Source organism: Diceros bicornis, chromosome 27 (genome assembly GCF_020826845.1).
Source record: "Diceros bicornis minor isolate mBicDic1 chromosome 27, mDicBic1.mat.cur, whole genome shotgun sequence".
Lineage (NCBI taxonomy): Eukaryota > Metazoa > Chordata > Mammalia > Perissodactyla > Rhinocerotidae > Diceros > Diceros bicornis.
The window spans coordinates 45535047-45554775 of NC_080766.1; the positions used below are offsets into that span (position 1 = coordinate 45535047).

Genomic DNA, 19729 nt, shown 5'->3' on the forward strand with positions numbered 1-19729 from the left:
CTCTCCATGCCCTCAAAGAGCCAAAGGTAAAGGCAGACAAGTCAACAGATGATTTTAATAAAGTGCGACAGTGCCACACGGGTGTGGGCGCAGTGGGGCTGTGGGCACCTCCAGGTGCCCGGCCCGGTCCATGACAGGTGCCTGCTCCGGCGCCGGGCGCCTGCCTGCGGCCCTGGGTGCTCCCTCAGGACATGGCCCTTGCCCCCGGCCGGAGGGGACGCACAGGAGGCACGGTGGCCCCCGGGTTTGGAACAAACACGTTTATTGCAGGAAGGGCGTGTGGGCGCGGGCTCACCAGGCGAAGAGCGGCCGGCTGTCCTCCTTGGAGAGTTCGCACAGGCAGTTGAGCAGCAGCAGCGAGTCGCCCAGGAACTTGGGGGGCACGATGTCGATGACCAGCTTGCGCAGGGCGGCGGGGCTGCTGTGCAGCGGGTTGGCGCGCAGGTCGGGCCGCTGCTTCAGGATGCCGTAGGTGTTGATGAGGAACTCGCTGAACACGGGGTGCACCTCGCGGTTGTAGCCCAGCTTCTCCAGGCGCGCCGTCAGCGTCAGGTAGCGGTGCGTCAGCTCGCGCAGCTTCTTCTCGTCCACGGAGCCGTCCAGGGACTTGATGGACGTCTGGGGGCACAGCGCAGGGGGCAGGTGGGGCCGGGCCACATCGCCCGGCCATGGGAGGCCGAGGCCGAGACCCGGGGCCAGGGGGGACAGTGACCAGATTTTCATGAATGAAGCTGCGTAGATGGGAAGCTGAGGCCCAGAGCCAAGCCCCCGACCCCGACCGAGCCGAGTCTCCCAGCCCCCTCCAATGACACTGTCAGGGACAGGAGCAGGGAGCTCCATCCCTGGCACGGAGGAGGAACCTGCCTGCCAGCACCGAGCATCAAAGCGCTCTGTGCCCCGGGGGCCACTCGAGACAGTCCCAGGGCGCAAAGCAGACGGTGCGAGCAGAGGTGCTCATGGCAGAGGCTCATCACACTCCATGGCACGTGTGCCTCGGACACCCCGCAGCCACACCAGGCCTACAGCTGTGAGCACCATGGGTGACAGGGGAGCGAGGGGACCCTCTCCCGGGGCAGTGGGGGGGTTCTGGGGCAGTGAGGGGACCTGGGCAGCGAGGGGGTCCTGGGGCAGGGAGTGGACAGAGGGCAGGGAGGGGACCTGGGGCAAAGAAGGGACTCCAGGAATGGGGGGGGACCCAGGGAAGGGAGGGGACCCCAGGGCAGGGAGAGGACTCGGGGCAGGAAGGGGGATCCTGGGGCAGGGAGGGGACCCCAGGGAAGGGACCCAGGGCAGGGAAGAGACCCCAGGCAGGGAGGGGACTCAGGGTAGGGAGGGGACCCCAGGGCAGGGAGAGGACAGAGGGCAGGGAGGGGACCTGGGGTAAGGAAGGGACTCCAGGAATGGGGGGGGACCCAGGGAAGGGAGGGGACCCCAGGGCAGGGAGAGGACTCGGGGCAGGAAGGGGGATCCTGGGGCAGGGAGGGGACCCCAGGGAAGGGTCTCAGGGCAGGGAAGAGACCCCAGGCAGGGAGGGGACTCGGGGTAGGGAGGGGACCTGGGGTAAGGAGGGGACTCCGGGAACAGGGGAGACTCCGGGCAAGAAGGGGATCCCGGGGCAGGGAGGGGACCCCAGGGCAGGGGAGGTGACCGGAGACAGGGAGGGGACCCCGGGCAGAGAGGCACACCTGCTTGATCTTCTCTGGGATGTTGGACACGGTGAAGCCGTAGAGCCGGGTCACCCCCGGGAACACGAAGGCCAGGATGCGCCGGTCCAGCTGGAAGGCGATCTCCCCAACGATGCGCCCGTCCTTCTCGGTGCTGGCGAAGCTCTGGATCTCTGCGGGGAGTGGGGTCGGTGAGTCAGGCCGGGGTCGGGACACGGAGGTCAAGGGCCGCCTGCCCCCTCCTGCCTGCGCTCCAGGATCCACTTTAGGGAAAGGACGACCTAAATGCGCCGCTGTGGGTTTGGGGCGAAGGCTCTGGGGCCCCTGGCAGGCCTTCCCTAAGGACCTGGTCATGATCGAGGTGTGGGGGCACCCTTCTCCCCCGCGCCCACTGTGGGGTGAACACAAAGTTAAAAGAAAACTGCACTTTCTGTTCCCAAACGGGATAGACCTTTCCTCTCCTCCCTTTTCTTAGTGTTCTCTGAGGAACCTGTGATCCTAAGTCATTTCTCTGTCCCTTTGAGATGGATGTAAACGTTGTAAAATCCTGTTTCACAGCCCAGGATTGCTTTCCTCGTCCCCCTGTCAGCGGGGAGTCTGCCCAGGCACCAGGGTCAAGGTGTGACCCCCTGCTTGTCACAGAGGCCCCACCCCCACAACCAGGTGGACTCATGTGGGCTGGGCGGGTCCCCCACCTGCAGGCGGGTACCCGTCAACCTGGGAACACGTGTGTGATGCATGTAACTGGACAGCCTGCCCAGCTACGCAGAAGGAGAGATTCTGTTGTCTTGGCAATTTCTGCATCACGGCCACTTCACATTTACTTGATAAGAAAACTTTCTTCCCCACGATCGTGGGGAGGATTGCTGGGTTGGCAGGAGATTCCATTTAACTATTTCCCCAACGTTACCCGGGCACATCGACCACCCTTCCTTCCAAAACCTGCTTCCAAATCTCCCGAGGAGCCTCTGCTGCCATCCTAGTCATTCAGGAAACAATTGTCAATACCCTCCAAAGCCGGTGTGCTCTGAACCACGCTGCCGACTGTGACTGTCAGAGGCACCAGAAACTGAGAGACAGCAGAGCGAGGAAAGGTGCTTGTGGCCAGGTCGCCATGCCAACCGGGATGCCCCCCGAGAGTAGGGCTCTGGGCACCCACGTCCCGCCCCTGCAGCTCCACAGGCCCGTCACCCCCACCATCTGCTGTGTCACCCTGAGGATGCCCATTTCTAAAGCCTTCCCTAAAGCCCCCGTGACCTTTCCAGACCTGACCATGGTCCAGACCCCCCAACAGTGTCGGCCGGGTGCAGCCCTGCTCAGTCTGTCCAGCAGGCAGGCAGTGCGTGAACGGGCTGGGTGCTCTGCGTGGAGAGCCGGCTCCCAGGTCCTGCTGCCCACAACACCTGTGCCCACTGACGGGGCTCAGGCCCCCGACACCCGGGACACCCCACACGTGAAAAGGTGGGCTCTGAGTCCCACCCTTGCTGGCGGTGCTCTGTGGCCTTGGGGAGTCGCCGAGCTGTCTGAGACCAGCCCAGGAGAACTCCCTGTGCGGCCATCTGTGCGGCCGTGCTCCAGAACCAGCTCTGCCTGCGACCTCGGGCAGTTGTCCACTCTCCCGTAGCCGCATCCTGTGACTGTGCCATGTAACCACTCATCCCGGTGTCCCACCCGTCACCGCTGCAGGACCCTGATGGCCACTCCTAGCACATAACGGCCAGTCAGCACGGGCCTGTCAAGCCCAGGTACCAGGCCTCCTCCATTCTTGACGGGCTGCTGCATAGACACGGGGAACAGGTCAGGTGTGCCTGTCCCTCCACATGCTCGGCCATGCCTGTGCAGGCACTGAGCAGGGAGCGTCCAGGGACGAGGTGCATTCCAGACAGTCCAGGTCTCAGGGCAGGTGGGCTCTGCAGGAGGCAGTGGGGCAAGGGAGAGGCCGCAGGGGTGTGGACGCCCCAGGCAGGGGGCCCACCTGAGCCACATGACCCAGAACCACAAGAGGGCCATAGGGTTGCAGGGCCCTGGGGTCGCACGGTCACAGGTGGGGAAGCAGGAGATGAGCTGGGGCAGAGGGCCGGGCTTCTGAGGGCCGAGGAGAAATGCTGGGGTGGCCCGTGGAAATGGGAGCCACAGAGGGTGTCGAGAAAGTGACCTGGTGGTCGCTCAGGCAGCTGGAGCCTCAGAACAGGCAACAGCTTCCAACGAGCTTTGGGACCTCGGGGTTAAACCAGCAAGGGAGGTTCCTAGTCGGCGTGATGGGAGCTGGAGCCTCAGAGGTACCGGCGAGGCAAGCCAGCAACCGACTGCGCTGAGGTCATGCGGACCTGGCAGCGCCTGCGTCTGTTTCCTCCCTCCAGGAGCATTTTCCGGTCCTTCCGTGACTTGAATCATCCTCACAATGACCCTTCGAGGGGGCATTAGACCCCACTTACGGACAAAGGAACTGAGCCTTAGGGGACACTGCTTCCTCAATCACTCCTAAATTTTTTTGTTGAGACATAATTCACATACTATAAAATTCACTCTCTTAAAGAATGCAATTCAGCAGTTTTTACTATATTCAAAGAACTGTGCAACCATCTCCACAATCTAACTCCAAAACATTTTCATCAACAAAAAGAAAAAACCTGTACCCGTTAGCAGCCACTCACAAACCCCCTCCCCCCAACCCCAGCCCCTACAACCACTAATCCCCTGTCTGTCCCTATGGATTTATCTATTCTGAACATTTCATATAAGTGGAATCATACAGTTTGTGATCTTTTGTGTCTGGCTTTCACTCAGCATGATGTTTTCGAGGTCCATCCATATCGTAACATGTATCAGAACTTCATTCCTATTTATGGCTGAATACTATTCCATTGCATGGATGGACTACATTCTGCTTATCCATTTACCTGCTGACAGGCATTTGGGCTGTTCCCACTTTTTGGCTGTTATGAATAATGCTGCTATGAACATTCATATAAAAATTTTTGTGTGGACAAATGTTTTCAGTTCTTTCGGATGTACACCTAGGAACGGAATTGCTGGGACACATGTTAACTCTACGTTTAACTTTTTGAGGCACGCCCAGACTGTTCCCACAGTGGCAGTGCACACGTGTTCCACTTTCTCCACGTCCTCGCCAACATGTGTTATTGTCCATGTTTTTCATTCCAGCCACGGGTGTGAGGTGAGTCTCACTGTGGTTTTCATTTGCGCTTTGCTGATGACTGATGATACTGAACATCTTTTCACATGCTTATTGGCCCTTTGTATATTTCCCTTGGGAAAATATCTATTCAAGTTCTTCACCCATTTTTAATTGAATTGTTTGCCTTTTTACTGTTGAGTTGTAAGAGTGCTTTATACATTCTGGATACTATTCCCTTATCAGAGTCATGATTTACAAATATTTTCTCCCATTCTGTGGGTTGACTTTTCACTTTCTTGAAAGGCGTTCCTTTGAAATACAAAATTTTTACTTTTGATAAAGTCCAATGTTATCTGCTTTTTCTTTTGTTGCTCATGCTTTTAGTGTCACATCCAAGAATCTATTGCCAAATCCAAGGTCATAAGATTTATCTCTATGTTTTTTTCTAAGAGTTTTATGGTTTTAGCTCTTTTAGGTCTTTTAAGTCTTCAATCCATTTTGAGTTAATTTTCATATGTGGTGTAAGGTCCAACTTCATTCTCTGCAGGGGGATAGCCACTTGTCCCAGCACCATTTGTTGAAAAGACTATTCGCTTTCCATTGAATTGTCTTGGTACATTTGTCGAACACCAAACCCATAAATTCACGCGTGTATTTTGGACTCAATTCTATTCCATCGATCTGTACATCTGTCCTAATGACTACCACACAGTCTTGATTTCTATAGCTTTATAGTAAGTTTTGAAACCGAGAAGTGTGAGTCCTCCAATCTGGTTCTCCTTTTTCAAGATTGTTTTGCCTATTCGGGGTCCCTAGCATTTCCATCTGAATTTTAGAATCAACTTGTCAATTTCTGCAAAGCAGCCAGCTGGGATTTTGATAGGTATTGTGTTGAAACTTTTAGATCTATTTGGGGAGTTTGCCATCTTAAGGATACTAAGTCTTCTAATCCATGAACACAAGATGTTTTTCCATTTATTTACGTCTTCTTTAATTTCTTTCTACAGTGTTTTGTAGTTTCCAGTGTACTCCTTCCCTAAGCACCGTGCAAGGCTACAGAAGGTACCCAGGAATTAATACACTGCACAGAAGCAAGTTAGGGCAGATGAGGGTCATGGAGCAGCAGGGTGCAAACTCCCCCTTCTATAGTAATACATTCCTCTCATCAGGGAATCAGTTTCTCTCCCCATCCCCCCCAAAGCATAAATTAGGTAGAAGAGACAAGTTACACCTGAGATATTCTAGAAATCATTTCTAGTCCAAACTGGGCCTTCCAAGATCCAGCCAAAAACCTATTCTTCAAAGAAAAAAGTCAATAAAATTGATAAACCTCTAGCCAGACTTATTAGGGAAAAAGAGAAAGAAGACAAAAATTAACACTATCAGAAATTAGAGATGGCAGATCCTACAGACATTAAAAGGATAATAACATAATATTAGGAACAACTTTATGCCAATAAATTTGACAACTTAGATGAAATGGGCCAATTCCTTAAAAGACACAAAACTCACTTCTGTGTGTGAACTACCAAAGCTCACCCAAGAAGAAATAGATCATTTGAATAGCCTTATGCCAACTAAGGAAACAATCTTTGGCGGGGAAACATTCCTACAAAGAAAACTCAAGGCTTAGGTGGTTTCAGTGCTGAATTTTATCAAACATCTAAGGAATAAATAATACCAATTTTATACAAACTCTTCTAGATAATTAAAGACGATGGAACACTTTCTACCTCATTCACTGAAGACAACATTAACCTGATATCAAAACCAGAAAATGACATTACAAGAAAACTGTAGACTAATATCCCTCACAGACAGCAAAAATTATTAATAAAAATTTAGCAAATTAAATCCAATAATACAAAAATGTATAATAGGTAATGACCAAGTAGAGTTTATCTCAGGAATGCAAGGTTGGTTTACAGTTCAAAAATAAATCAAGGTAATTTACCATATTAACAGACTACAAATGAAAACTAAATGCTCATCTTGATAGATGCAGGAAAAGCATTCAACAAAATCCAACATCCATTCATGATAACTTTAAGCAAACTAGGAATTAAAGGGAACCTCTTCAACCTAATGAAGGGCATCTACAAAAACCTTCGCTAACATCATACTTAATGGTGAGAGACTGAATGCTTTCTCCCTACATCAAGAAAAGACAAGAATCCCTACTGTTACCATTTCTATTCAACATTGTTCCAGAGGTTCTAACCAATGCAATAAGACAAGAAAAGGAAACAAAAGGCATACACATTTGAAATGAAAAAATAAAGTTGTCTCTATTCACAAATGACATGATCATCTATCCTAAGGAATCTACATACAAAGCCACTAGAACAAATAAGTGAATTGAGTAAGTTTGCCAAATGCAAGGTTGCACTTGTCAGGGTTCTCCAGAGAAACAGAAACAGAACCAATAGGGTGTGTATATGTGTGTGTGTGTGTTTATTATAAAGAACTGGCTCATGTGATTATGGAGACTGACCAGTCCCAAGATCTGCAGGGTGAGTCAGTAAGCTGGAGGCCCAAGAGAGCTGATGATGTAGTTCCACTCCTGAGTTCAAAGGTCTGAGAACCAAAAAAACCAATGTTGGGTTCCCCTCTGAGGGCTGGCAGGGTTGAGACCCAAAAACAGCTGATGTTTCAGTTGGAGTCCAAAGGCAGTCTGGCAGGAGGAATTCTCTCTTCCTCAGGAGATGGTCAGCCGTTTTGTCCTATTCAGGCCCTCAACTGATCAGATGAGGCCCACACAAACTAAGGAGGGCAATCTGCTTTACTCAGTCTATTAATTTAAATATTAAACTCATTCAAAAGCAGCCTCAAGGAAATACCCAGAATAATGTTTGACCAAATATCTGGGCACCTCATGGCCCAGTCAAGTTGACAAACAAAATTAACCATCATAGGAGTCAATATACAAAAATCAATTGTGTTATTATACACTAGAAACAAACAATCAGAAATTGAATTGTTAAAAACAATACTATTTATTATAGCATCAAAAATATAAAATACTAAGGTGTAAATTCAACAAAATTGAGCAAGATCTATACATAGAAAACTATAAAACATTGCTAAGAGATATTTTTAAAGACCTAAATAAATGGAGAGCTATTTAAGTGTTCACAGATCTGAAGATTCAATATTGTTAAGGTGTCATTTCTCTGAAAATTGATCTAATTAAGCTGTAGAACCAGGACAACCTCACTCAAAACCCCAACAATCTTTTTTGTAGAAATGGACAAAGTGGATTCTAAAATTCATGTGGAAACGCAAAGGACCTAGAATAGCCAGAACAACTTTGAAAAGGAGAACAAAGTTGAAGAACCTCATTTGCTGCCTTGTTATAAAGCTACCATAATTGAGACAATGTGTTTGGGAATCAACACAGACGCGGATAAATAGGACAGCATGGAGAATCTAGAAGTACATTCATACATATGTGGACAATTGGTTTTTGACAAAGTGTCAAGGCAATTCAGTGGGAAAAGGATAAACTCCTCAAACACTGGCACTGGCAGAAGTGGATATCTAATGCAAACCTCATACCCTCTACAAAAATTAACCCGAAATTGATCAGAAATGTAAATGTAAAACCTAAAACTATAAAAAACTATACAACTTCTAGAAGAACACATTGGAAACAATCTTTGTGACCTTGAGTTTTGCAAAGATTTCTTAAATAGGACACAAAAAGCATAAACTATAAAAAAGAAAAAATCAATAAACTAGACTTCATTACATAGTTTGCGTTTCAAAAAACACTGTTATGAAAATGGAAAAGCCACAGAATTGGAGATCATATTTGCAAAACATATAACTAAAAAAGGACTTGCATCCAGAATACATAAAGAACTCTTACAACTTGATCTTAGGAAGATAAGCAACTCAATTTTTTTTTAATGGGCAACAGATTTGAACAGACACAGCCCAGGACCCTGGCCTCCCAGCCTCACTCTGCTCCCTCTGTGTGGCTGGATGGAGAAGTTCTGCCCAGCAGGGCCACCCAAACCTGCCCTCGTCTACTGCCGGCCACCCGCCCCGTGCCTGCCCCAGTGCCCCTTGCCTGGCGGTTACCGTTCAGGTAGTAGCTCCTCCTGGTCCTGTCCCCGCAGGGCAGGCTGCTCTCCGAGAAGCACACCTTCTTGGGCCGTACCATCTCCCTGGGCTCCAGCAGGGCCTTGTCCACCAGCGGGTCCTGCAAGGGGCTCAGGAGCGAGGACAGCTTCCTGTCAGCGCCACGGGGTGCACGCAGCTCCGGGGGGCTGAGGAAAGCCTTGAAGGGCACCTGGGAGGAGGTGGCACAGCCGGGGGAGGTGTCATCTTCGCTGGAGAGGGGCGCATGCGAGCACAGCAGATCCTCTAGGGAGGAGGTCTGCAGCTGGGAGGGCGCTTCAGGGACACTGGCAAACCTTCCAAAATCTGCAACTGCGACAGGGAGGAAAGGGACAAGAAGTCAGTCTGCTGTTCCTAAAACACTCAAGAACACTCGCAGGCCCAGCCAAGGCTCTGACACCTGCCCGCTCTCCCCCGTGCTTCAGAGCCCTCCCCTTCCCCCAGAGAAGGTGATGGATGCGGGTGCAGCAGCCGTGTGCGCCATCCCCTGTTCAAGGAAGCTACCAGCCTTGGGGTTATGGGCACAGTGAGTGTGCGTCCCCGCACACACTTCCCACCCATCTGTGCATCCACGCACAATATAATCGACAGTGACTTTTATATGCTTTTTACATTTTAAATAAATGAGATCATCCTCTCCATGTTTTATTCTGCAACATACCTTTTTGCTGCAGCATTATCTTTTTTGAGATTTACCCATGTTCATTCACTTGGTAGCTGCGTGGTTCATTTAATCATTTCTTGGCACATGTGTGCATGCACGTGCACGCACACATGCACACACAGCAATTTTTTTATCCATTGCCCTATTGATGCACGTGGGGCTGTTTCCAGGTTTCCTTATAAAAGCAACACTGTCATCGGCATCCCTTGATGCCTCCTTGCTCACAGCAGTACCTTCTGCTATCCACACCTGGGCTCGGGTGTGTGCATGTTTAACTTTCCTTGCTTTCTACGACAGCGGTGGCAGTTCCCTGCCTGCCAGCGGCCTCCGACACCACACTCGTATCAGTCCTCAGTATTTGTAGACCAGGCTGACGACGACACATGGCTTTTCCCTAATCCCTGGGACGGCAAACGTCTTTCCCTGTGTTCATTGGCCTCTCGGGTTTCCATTCTGTGAATTACCTGTGCCTTTTCTGTGCTCATTTTTCTGGTTGGGTAGTCTTTTAAAATTATTTCTGGTAGTTCCTTTTGTATTCTGCATACGAATTCCTAGTTGATAAAATGTGTTGCTTACATTTAAATCTTTTTTATGGTGACTCTTGTCATGCAGAATTTTTAAAATTTTAATGTGAATTTAACTTATCGATTCTTTTGTGATTTACGAAATCCTTTTCTACCCTCATGTCATGAATTTGTTTTCCTAGCAATAAGGCAAATATATATTTGAGAAAGTGTTTTTTAAGAGCTATATTGAAAAACTGTATCCTAAAATGTGCCTACTCAGGAGACAACTTATCTCCCTCCAGCAATGCTTTCCCAGAAAAAACCTTCATGAGAAGGAGAGGCAGCACTGTGTGTCCTGCCCCACCCGCCCACACGGCCAGCACAGTCTGTTGGTGGCCCCGCTCAGGGCCTCACAGCCTCCCACCCCAGCCAACCACATGGCCCAGAAACTGTCCACAGAACACCTTTCCAGAATTCACCACACTTGAGGCATCAAAAAGCCCCCAGGGCCAGCCTGGTGGTGTAGCAGTTAAGTTCACGCGCTCTGCTTTGGCTGCCCGGGGTTCACAGGTTCGGATCCCAGGCGCAGACTGACACACCGCTTGTCAGGCCATGCTGTGGTGGCATCCCACATAAAGTAGAGGAAGATGGGCACAAATGTTAGCCCAGGGCCAGTCTTCCTCAGCAAAAAAGAGGAGGATTGGCAGCAGATGTTAGCTCAGGGCTAATCCTCCTCACCAAAAAAAAAAAAGGAAAAAAAATGTCCCCAGGCTTGGGTTCCTCCTCTGGCTGGCCAGAGGAGGCTGGAGCCCTGTGCTCAGGACACCAACATTCGGGGGAGGTGGCTGTCCCAGCAGCAGGGCGAGGCCGACAGCTCACGTCAGGGAGTTGGGGACCTGTCGCCTGTTTTAAAGGGGTTTTTGTGGTGGTCAGGAGGGTATGGGCTTCACTTTCAGCTTCTATTTGGTGAATTGTGATCCCCTCTGTTACCCCCAAGCCTTCAATAAAGTTGTGTTAAACATTAAAAAAAAAAATTTTAAATCCTCCATCAAGTCCAAAAAGTAGGTATATTTTCAGGCCACATTATAATAAAACTATAAATGAATAACAAGAGTCAATAGAAAACCCTGTCTCCTCAGAATTAAAAGCATTCTCCTAAGTAATGATCAGACCAAGGAAGAAATAAAAATAAGAAAAAATGATTAGTGAGAAATAACGAAAATCAGAACACTATATATTAAGACATCAGTACATTTAAAACTGTAGTTAGAGTGAAATTAGTAACTTAAATCCTTTAATTACTTTTTAAAAATCACCAAAAAATTAAATATTCAAATCAAGATCTGAGGAGGAACTCTTAAGGAAAGCAAAAGTTATAAAACAATGAAAATGACAGCAGAACTGGAAGGGAAACAGCTCTCTGGAAAGTCAATAAGATAGCAAAACTGGAAAGCTACATTAAAGAAACAGAAAACATCAAGGAATAAAGTTGAAAATGAGAAAAGTGATATAAGAATGACTAGGAAGGGGCCGGCCCTGTGGCACAAGCGGTTAAGTGCGTGAGCTCTGCTGCGGCGGCCCGGGGTTCGCTGGTTCAGATCCCAGGCGCGCACTGACGCACAGCTTGTCAAGCCATGCTGTGGCAGCGTCCCATATAAAGCAGAGGAAGATGGGCATGGATGTTAGTCCAGGGCCAGTCTTCCTCAGCAAAAAAAAAAAAAAAAAAAAGAGGAGGAAGAGGAGGATTGCCAGATGTTAGCTCAGGGCCGATCTTCCTCACACACACAAAAGAATGACTAGAAAGAACACAGTTACATTATAAAAGACTATTATATACAACCATATATTAATTGAAAATCTCAACGAAAGGAGAACTCTTCTGGGAAGTTATTTTTAAATGACTCAATAAGAAGTAGAATATCTAAACGGACCAATAAGCAAGAAGAAAAATCCAGAAGTTAGAAAACAACTATGCTGCAAAGGACTGCAGGCCTGGGTGAGTTCTTTCAAGTTCCTGGACAATTCATAATCCCTATGTGTTGGGCCGGCCCCGTGGCTTAGCAGTTAAGTGCGTGTGCTCCGCTGCTGGCGGCCCGGGTTCGGATCCCGGGCGTGCACTGACACACCGCTTCTCCGGCCATGCTGAGGCCGCGTCCCACATACAGCAACTGGAGGGATGTGCAGCTATGACCATACAACTATCTGCTGGGGCTTTGGGGGAAAAAAAATAAATAAAATCATAATCCCTATGTGACGTAAGTGAGGGTAGAACCCGGAAACCTGAGAAGATGCTTGATTAAGGTCATGAATCCGTCACAGCTCTGATATCAGATCCTTGCGATGTAACCACAGCCAGAAAACCGCAGCCCAGACTCAGCAGGAGCAGAGCCCAGAAAACCTGGGCGAAGCCACCTCCACAGCAGCCACAGCCCGAGCCGGAGCCACAGGGTCTCTCAGTGGAGGTGTAACAAGACCCCGAGGACCAGCCACGGAAGCAGCTGAGGTCACCTCCACCAATGCCGAAACAAGGTCACCAAAATTTAACAAAATGGGCCATTTCTCAATTTTTTTCTTCTATAAAAGTAAGGCCTGGGCCGGCCCTGTGGCTTAGCAGTTAAATGCGCGCGCTCCACTACTGGTGGCCCAGGTTCGGATCCCGGGCGCACACCGACGCACCGCTTCTCCGGCCATGCTGAGGCCGCGTCCCACGTACAGCAACTAGAAGGATATGCAACTATGACATACAACTATCTACTGGGGCTTTAGGGGAAAAAAGGGGGAGGATTGGCAATAGATGTTAGCTCAGAGCCCGTCTTCCTCAGCAAAAAGAGGAGGATTAGCACGGATGTTAGCTCAGGGCTGATCTTCCTCACAAAAAAAAAAAAAAAAAAAGTAAGGCCTGGAAGGACTCTTCCTCAGCACCCAGCCTGCATGTCCCCCACCCCTGGGCAGGCAGGGCCATCACTGCCCACTGCCTACCAAGAGGACAGGGGGCAGGTGCCGAAGCCAGGGGTCTGAGAATTCTCAGGAATAAAGACGAGAGTAACAAGTACATGCACTGTCGATCTCATTTAAAACGCTCGTTTGTAAACGATGCACTCGCAGACAGAAAGCATGGGAGAATACAAACGGCTTATGAAGTGGCCAGATATAGGATAGAGGATGGATATTTACAAATCAACAGCTTTCGAAACACATCAACACTGACGACTCTAAAATACAATGGAAAAGAAATCTCATCTGTAACTGGAACAAATAACATAAAGTGCTCCAGGAATAAACTTATTAATAAATGTGAAAGATTTATATATGGGATAGCTAAAGAGACTTGAAGAAACTGGGAGCAAAAATAGGTTAATATAGCTGCAATGGATGTAATCATCCCCTGGGTGTAGGGAAGAATAAACAGATAAAAACACCATAGAAAAATGTAAGAAAAAGAAATAAGGCGAAAAAAAATTACAGCTGCTCTCTGAGTCAGAGATTCTACTTGTAGGAAACACATGCTAAGGAAATAACCCGAAACATAAAATTCTTTTTGCTGTGTTATTTACCTCACGGTAAGAAAGAACTGTGATTTCAAACATGAGGTGAAGAGTTCATTAAATTGTAGTTCATCTGATCTTTGGAGTATCACACAGCCATTTAAAAACATATTTATAACAACACAGAAACAACCGTATCGTGATGTTCAAGGGAAAGAGGCGGAGAGTCGTCCATAGAGAAGACCAAACTCTGCTTACAACCATCGGATCCTCCACCAAGAACAACAAGGAGCCCCCAGCACTGAGGGTCCTGGTCTGTGATGCGCCCGGCGATGTGTGGGGACCAGACCATCTGCAGGGAAGTGGCAGAGAGGCCCCAGAAGGGACAGGGCCAGGAGGGCAGAAGGGGAGCCTGTTGCTCCCTCTGGTCCCTTTGAAAATACATCACATGCTCGAAAACCCAAGGGAAGGCAGCAGCCCCAGAAGACCCCGGCGGGAGGCCTCGTTCATCCCTCCGCAGGAACAGACACGGCTGTTCCTGATGCTGGATGTTGAGAAGGTGCCAGGAGGCACCCTGCTCCACTGTTGGCAGAGTGTAGAGGCCACAGTCGTTTGGGGCATTTGGGGTTTGGAGAACATTTACCAGTGTCTGTGTAAACATTTCAACTGCACACAGCCATCGACCCAAGGATTTCCCGGCAGTCACCCCGCAGAGGTCACAGAGGCACATGTGAGGCCGTCTGTGGTCACAGAGAGCGGGAAGGGCGCTGCCTGTCGTGAGGTCCAGGCTGAAGGAGTGGTGGGGAACCCACATGGCACAGTCTGCTCTCTGCGGTAAAGCGTGTTCCGTGATCTACAGAAGCGGACCGATGGGCAACAATGGTGAGGTGGACGGTCAGGGCAGCATCAAAGTGGAGAAGACCTGCATCCCACTTAGGTAAACCAAACAGATCCCTAGATACACACATGAACGGCCGGCCACCAGAAATTTCAGAGAGAAACCCAAGAAGATGTTGACTGTGGCTGCCTTTGGGGGTGGGGCCGGGAGCGCAGCTCAGCCTTAAATGTTATGTACTCCTGGGGCATTTGTAAGTTTACCGTGAGCACATGCTGTTGAATAAGAAAAACAGTTTTTAAAGTACATCCTGTCTTGAACGCAGACGCTAAGGGACGGTGGGCAACGTGAGCCGTTGCTGTGCGGTGGCTCCCGTTTACAGACTTCTGCAGCTTGTGCAAGAACTCCTGCTGGTTCTCCAAACTCCAGTCCCAAGGCCAAGGCTTCACCCTCTGCAGGACGCTGAGGGTTGGGGCCAGGCCTGAACGCAGCATCCCAGAGCCCCAGGGAAGGGGGGTGGCCCTGAGGATGGCCAGGGCCCATGCTGACCTCGGCCCACACCCTGCAGCTGGGACTCCGAGGCCTCTTGGTGGAAGGCTTGGTGGCCTTGGGCTGCAGCTCCTCCTAAGACCGATGTCCGGCAAGATCTGGGCTTGCCCACAGGCAGGGGGTGCAGACCACAATCCGGGAGACTCAGCCCCGAGTCAGACTCTGACAAGGGTCCCTCTAGGAACAGCCCAGCCTGAGCAAGGTCCACCTTTCAGACCAGGCGCAGCAGCGAGTTGAGGGAGGGCCCTGCCCTGACTCAATTCTTGGGATGAAGGACAACAAAGGAGAATAAGGCACGTGACTCTTGGCAGCTGTCACAGTGCCGTTGTCACATGCTACTTGGGGACAAGTGCCTCTTGCAGCCACTGCACAACAACATCCCCCGTGGCCTGAGAAGGCAGCACTGACCCTTTGCAGGATCTCACACCTGGGACACAGCACCGTGAGGCCAGGCCCTCCTCAGCAAGCGTCCAGTGACAAGCGTGTGCCTTGGCCGCTGGTGGGAGCTCAGGACATGGGGCCTCCAGCTGCCCGGGCCCTGGGGACTCAGGTTTCCCTGGCTGCCCCTTCTGGCATGTCACTCTCCTCTTCCTGCCATCCCCCCATGAGGACCCCCTGCTTGTCCGAGCTCCCTCTTCAAGGTCCCCCTTGAGGTTGAAGGTGTCGAGATGACAGGAAGGACGCTGGCACCCTGGGGGCACGCTCGCTCACAGGTTTGTGCCCACGAGCTCCATGCAGGGGCTAGAGAGTGACAGCCACCTCCCACGTGTGCCTTCCACACTGGCCGTGCTTGCTCAGAGGCGGTGGCAGGCGTTCACATGGACTCTGGGAAGTGACCACACCCAACGCAGGTCCCAGCAGCCAGTCTCTGGAGCATCCCAGGCATCCCACTGGGCAATCGGCAGCAGCTTTGGAAAGAGCCTCAACAACGGAAAAACATTTCACAGCCCGGTCAAGGGGCTCCTCCTTCCAGATAGCAGGTCCACAGGGCACTGACGAGGCTTCCACTCCACCACCGCGATCACACAGGCTGCCGTGTTTAGGGGCCACTGAGCTCGCTTGGTCACAGGGCTCCTCGGGCAGCACTGGAGCAGAGGTTCCATCCACTGTCCACATCCATACCACTCAAAGACCAAGGTCATGCCCATCAACCGTGCCCTAAGTCACACTTTCCAGGTATGAAAAGAGAACATTTTCACGAGAATGTTTAAAACAGAACCAACTACTTTGTAGAAAGTAGTCAAAGCCTATTTTTTCTGTAAAAAGTCATAGAATGTTGGAGTGGATACTACATGGTGAGCTGGATCACGGCTCCACGCTCACTTCTTCCCAGGCCAGGGGCCTCGGCAGGGCCCCCACCGTGGGTGGCTGCTTGACCTACTTTGGTTGATGGCGTGTGAGCAGGTGAGACACAGCAGAGGCTCAAAGCTAGTGCCGTTGGCACACCTGCTCCCACCGGGAGACAAGCTTGCCCAGGCCAGCCCGCTGATCCCAAGAGAAGAGAGACGCGTGCGGCAGAGCAAGCTGCCCAGCTGGCCCGGCCTAGCTGGGCCGACCTGGGTGACCTGGAGACCTGGGAGGTTACGTGAGTCCTGTTTTAACCACAGTGGCAGCACCTCTGTGGCTGTCCCTGATGGACACACCCACCAGCTCAAGTGGCTGACCACCCCCCCACCCCATTTTCGAGGCGTGGACTTCGAGGCCCAGAGAGAAGGGCCTTCCCTGAGGGCACAGAGCAGAATGGGCACCTCGCTCTCGGTCTACTCAGACCCAAGGGAATGGAAGGGTGCCCGGGACCCCCGGTCTGCCAGCAGGACCCTGCCACCCTGGCCTGCAGCCTCACCTGCACTGGCGGGGGAGCAGTCCTCGGGGTAGGCGGGCGCCTTGGGGAGGAGGAGGTCGCGGCTCCCGCGGCTGCAGCTCTCCTGGCAGCTCTCGCTGAGCAGGCGCCGCAGCATCTGGTTCTCCTTCATGAGGCGCACCTGCTTCTTCAGGTCTGCGTTCTCGCTCATCAGCCTGTTCAGCTCGCTCCCCTCAGCCATGGCCACCTCCTCGGTGCTCAGGTGTGGGCCCGTGGCCCCATGGAGGTGGAAATCCAGAGCCACGGAGGCTCCAGGAACAGCCCAAGAGCCCGGAGTTCCACGGCCTCCCGGCCTTCCGCGGCCTTGTGATGTCGCCCTTAAAGAGGCGGCGCCCTGGCCCCGCGACCCCTAGCTTCCCCACCCCACAGACGCCTCTGGGCCGCGCCCACCAGGCAGATGCAGAGAAGGCGGAGAAGATGCCAAGTGTGGGTGCCGAGGGGAAGACAAGGAGGGGATGAGAGGAGTGCGGACAGTACAAATTCTAGATGGGTGCTTGAGACGCTCACGCGAAGGGCTGCCCAGCAGAGGGAACGGCACATGACAAGGCCCAAGACAGGAATGTTCCAGCACGTTCTAGGAACAGCCAGAACACTGGGCTGAAGGAGGTGTTGGCCACGCTGTGTGGAGTTGCAGGCTTAGTGGGGACTCTGCCTTTACTCTGAGCAACTCGTGGAGCTGCCCCCCAGGGTGCATCGGCCCTCCCGCCACGAGGGAGGCTTCCCAACTCCATGGGGCCAGCAGGGCTCTCAGAGGCTGGCAGGTTGAGTCCCCCAGAACCCGGGCAGGTGTCTGGGGTGAAGACATTTATCAGGGCACGCCCCTGGCACACACACTTGAGGAAGGAGGGAGCCGTGGGGGCAGAGGGAGACAAGCTCAGGGGGGCTCCGCAGGGACTGGCAGTTAGCCGCCTGCTGAGCGCACTCCCCTCATGAAAAGGGTCCCAGCATTTCAGCGCCCCCAAACGGACTGCGAGCGCTGAGTATCTGGGACACTGACCATGCCCGGACCCAACCAAAGACCCCCCGGACCAGGGCACGAGGGCCATCAGGACCAATCACCCACAGACCTGTGGCCCCCGGAGTCCCACCCGAGTGCGGATTTCAGTCCTCAGTCAGTGTGACCACCATGCACCCCACCCCAACTCCTCGCTCTTCCAACTGACCACTCAGCAAGGAAAACAAACTCAGTGCTGTTTCCTGGCTCTGACGGTCTTGGTTTTCTTTTTGGCAGCCATGAGGCAACAGATGGGTCATCTCCCGATGCTCGTGAGAAGGGACGTAGTCCAAAACTGGAACCAGCATGTCCTTCATCCCTTTCAGCCCCAATGCTTGGGGCTGCCCTACTCAGCAGCAAGGGGACCGGGGTGCAGGCGGTGGGTAGAGGTGGCTCCAGACAGAACAAAGCCTTCGCTTCCCCCAGAGTGCCCAGATAGTGTAATGTCACTTCTAGGAGTCAGCTCTGACCCCGGCTCTGTGGAGAAAGAGGATTTGTAAATCCCAAACAGACCAGCGTCTGGACCCACAGGCTCTCACATCAGACAAGGACAGCAGGAACGTGGGCAGTGCCCACTGAGGAAGGGTGTGCAGGGGCTTCCAGGACTGAGGCCAAATGCCCCCACCCCCAGACTCCTGAGGACAAGGCCAGCGGGCATGTGAGTGGCTCCCCTCCACTGGCTCCTCCCATCGCATTTAAAATGCCATTTCTTTCCCACCCCAAGAAAACCCTCTCAACATCATATCCCCTCCAGCCAATGGCCTATCAGCATTCTGCCAGTTTTCTGATCATGATGCACTGTGCTTCTAATACATCACCAGATTCAACTCGCTAATATTTTGTTAAGTATTTTCTGTGTTCATGAGGGAAACTGATCTGCATCTCCTTCTCTTGTAATGTCGTGGTCTGGTTTTGCTATCAAAGTCATATTGACGTTATAATATGAGTTGCAGTGTTCCCCGCCTCTATTTTCCGGGTGTGTTTGTTAGATTGTCATTTCTTTCTTAAAATCTTTGATAAAATTCACCAGTGAAGCCATCTGGGCCTAGTTTTCTCCTGGGTAGGGTTTTTAATTTCTAATTCAGTTTCTTGGATAGATATCAGGCTATTTAAATTTTCCATTTCTTCTCATACCCATCTAGATAACTGTGTCTTTCAAGGAATTTGTCTATGTCATCTACGTTGTGCAATACTGGCACTCAGTAGTTCATGACATTTCCTTTTTAGCCCCTCTGCCTCTGAGGACAAATAGATCCAGCCAAGGCAGAAAACCAAAATGTGAAAGTGGAGAAACAGCATTAGGTTTTTGCAGCAGGATTGTAAAGCCAGCAGGGCAAGTGGGAGCAGTGTGATCTAGAGCAAGACAGTAGGCTCAGCAGGGCAGGCTGGACCATGTCTGCAGGATCTGTAGTGATGTATCCTTTTTTTATTCCTGATGGTTGTTTGCTCTTACCTGATCAGACTAGAGGCTGGTTAACTTTCTCAAAGCATCACCTTTTGGATTCACTGATCTTCTCCATTATTTTCTATAACATTGACATCTACTCTTTTATCTAGTATTTCCTTCCTTCTACAGACTCTGATTTTAAGATGCTTAAGGGGGACACTTGGATCACTGATTTTAACCTAATTTACAGCATTCAAATATAAGCCTGCAAACATTTCTCTAAGCACTGCTTTAGTACAATCCACAAATCTTGATATGTCATGTTTTTAGTTTCACTCAGCTTGAAATGTTTTCTAACTTCCCTTGTGCTTCCACTTTTGAGCATAGATTATTTAGAAGTGTCTTGTTTCATTTCCAAACATTTGGGATTTTCTAAATCTCTTTTTGTTACTGATTTCTAATTTAATTCCATTGTGGTCAGAGAATACACTCTGCATGGTTTCAACCCTTTTGAATTTCT

General features: G+C 50.8%; 1 protein-coding gene across 1 annotated transcript; it reads right to left on the reverse strand.

Moving 5' to 3' along the window:
- Positions 1–48: 48 nt before the first annotated feature.
- Positions 49–17090, reverse strand: SPATC1L (spermatogenesis and centriole associated 1 like). Its single transcript, XM_058523316.1, has 4 exons — positions 16811–17090; positions 8890–9240; positions 1686–1837; positions 49–618 (listed from the first exon to the last, which is right to left on the reverse strand). Exons 1-4 carry the CDS (start codon positions 17007–17009, stop codon positions 292–294), a joined length of 1029 nt encoding a protein of 342 aa, XP_058379299.1. The 5' UTR covers positions 17010–17090; the 3' UTR covers positions 49–291.
- Between the last annotated feature and the right edge of the window lie 2639 nt (positions 17091–19729).

Coding starts and splice junctions, on each gene's coding strand:
- SPATC1L (XM_058523316.1), bottom strand. CDS start 17,009: ATGGCTGAGGGGAGCGAGCTGAACAGGCTGATGAGCGAGAACGCAGAC. Junction 9,241..16,810: donor CTGCTCCCCCGCCAGTGCAG/GTGAGGCTGCAG, acceptor TCCCTGTCGCAG/TTGCAGATTTTGGAAGGTTT. Junction 619..1,685: donor TCCCAGAGAAGATCAAGCAG/GTGTGCCTCTCT, acceptor CTGTGCCCCCAG/ACGTCCATCAAGTCCCTGGA.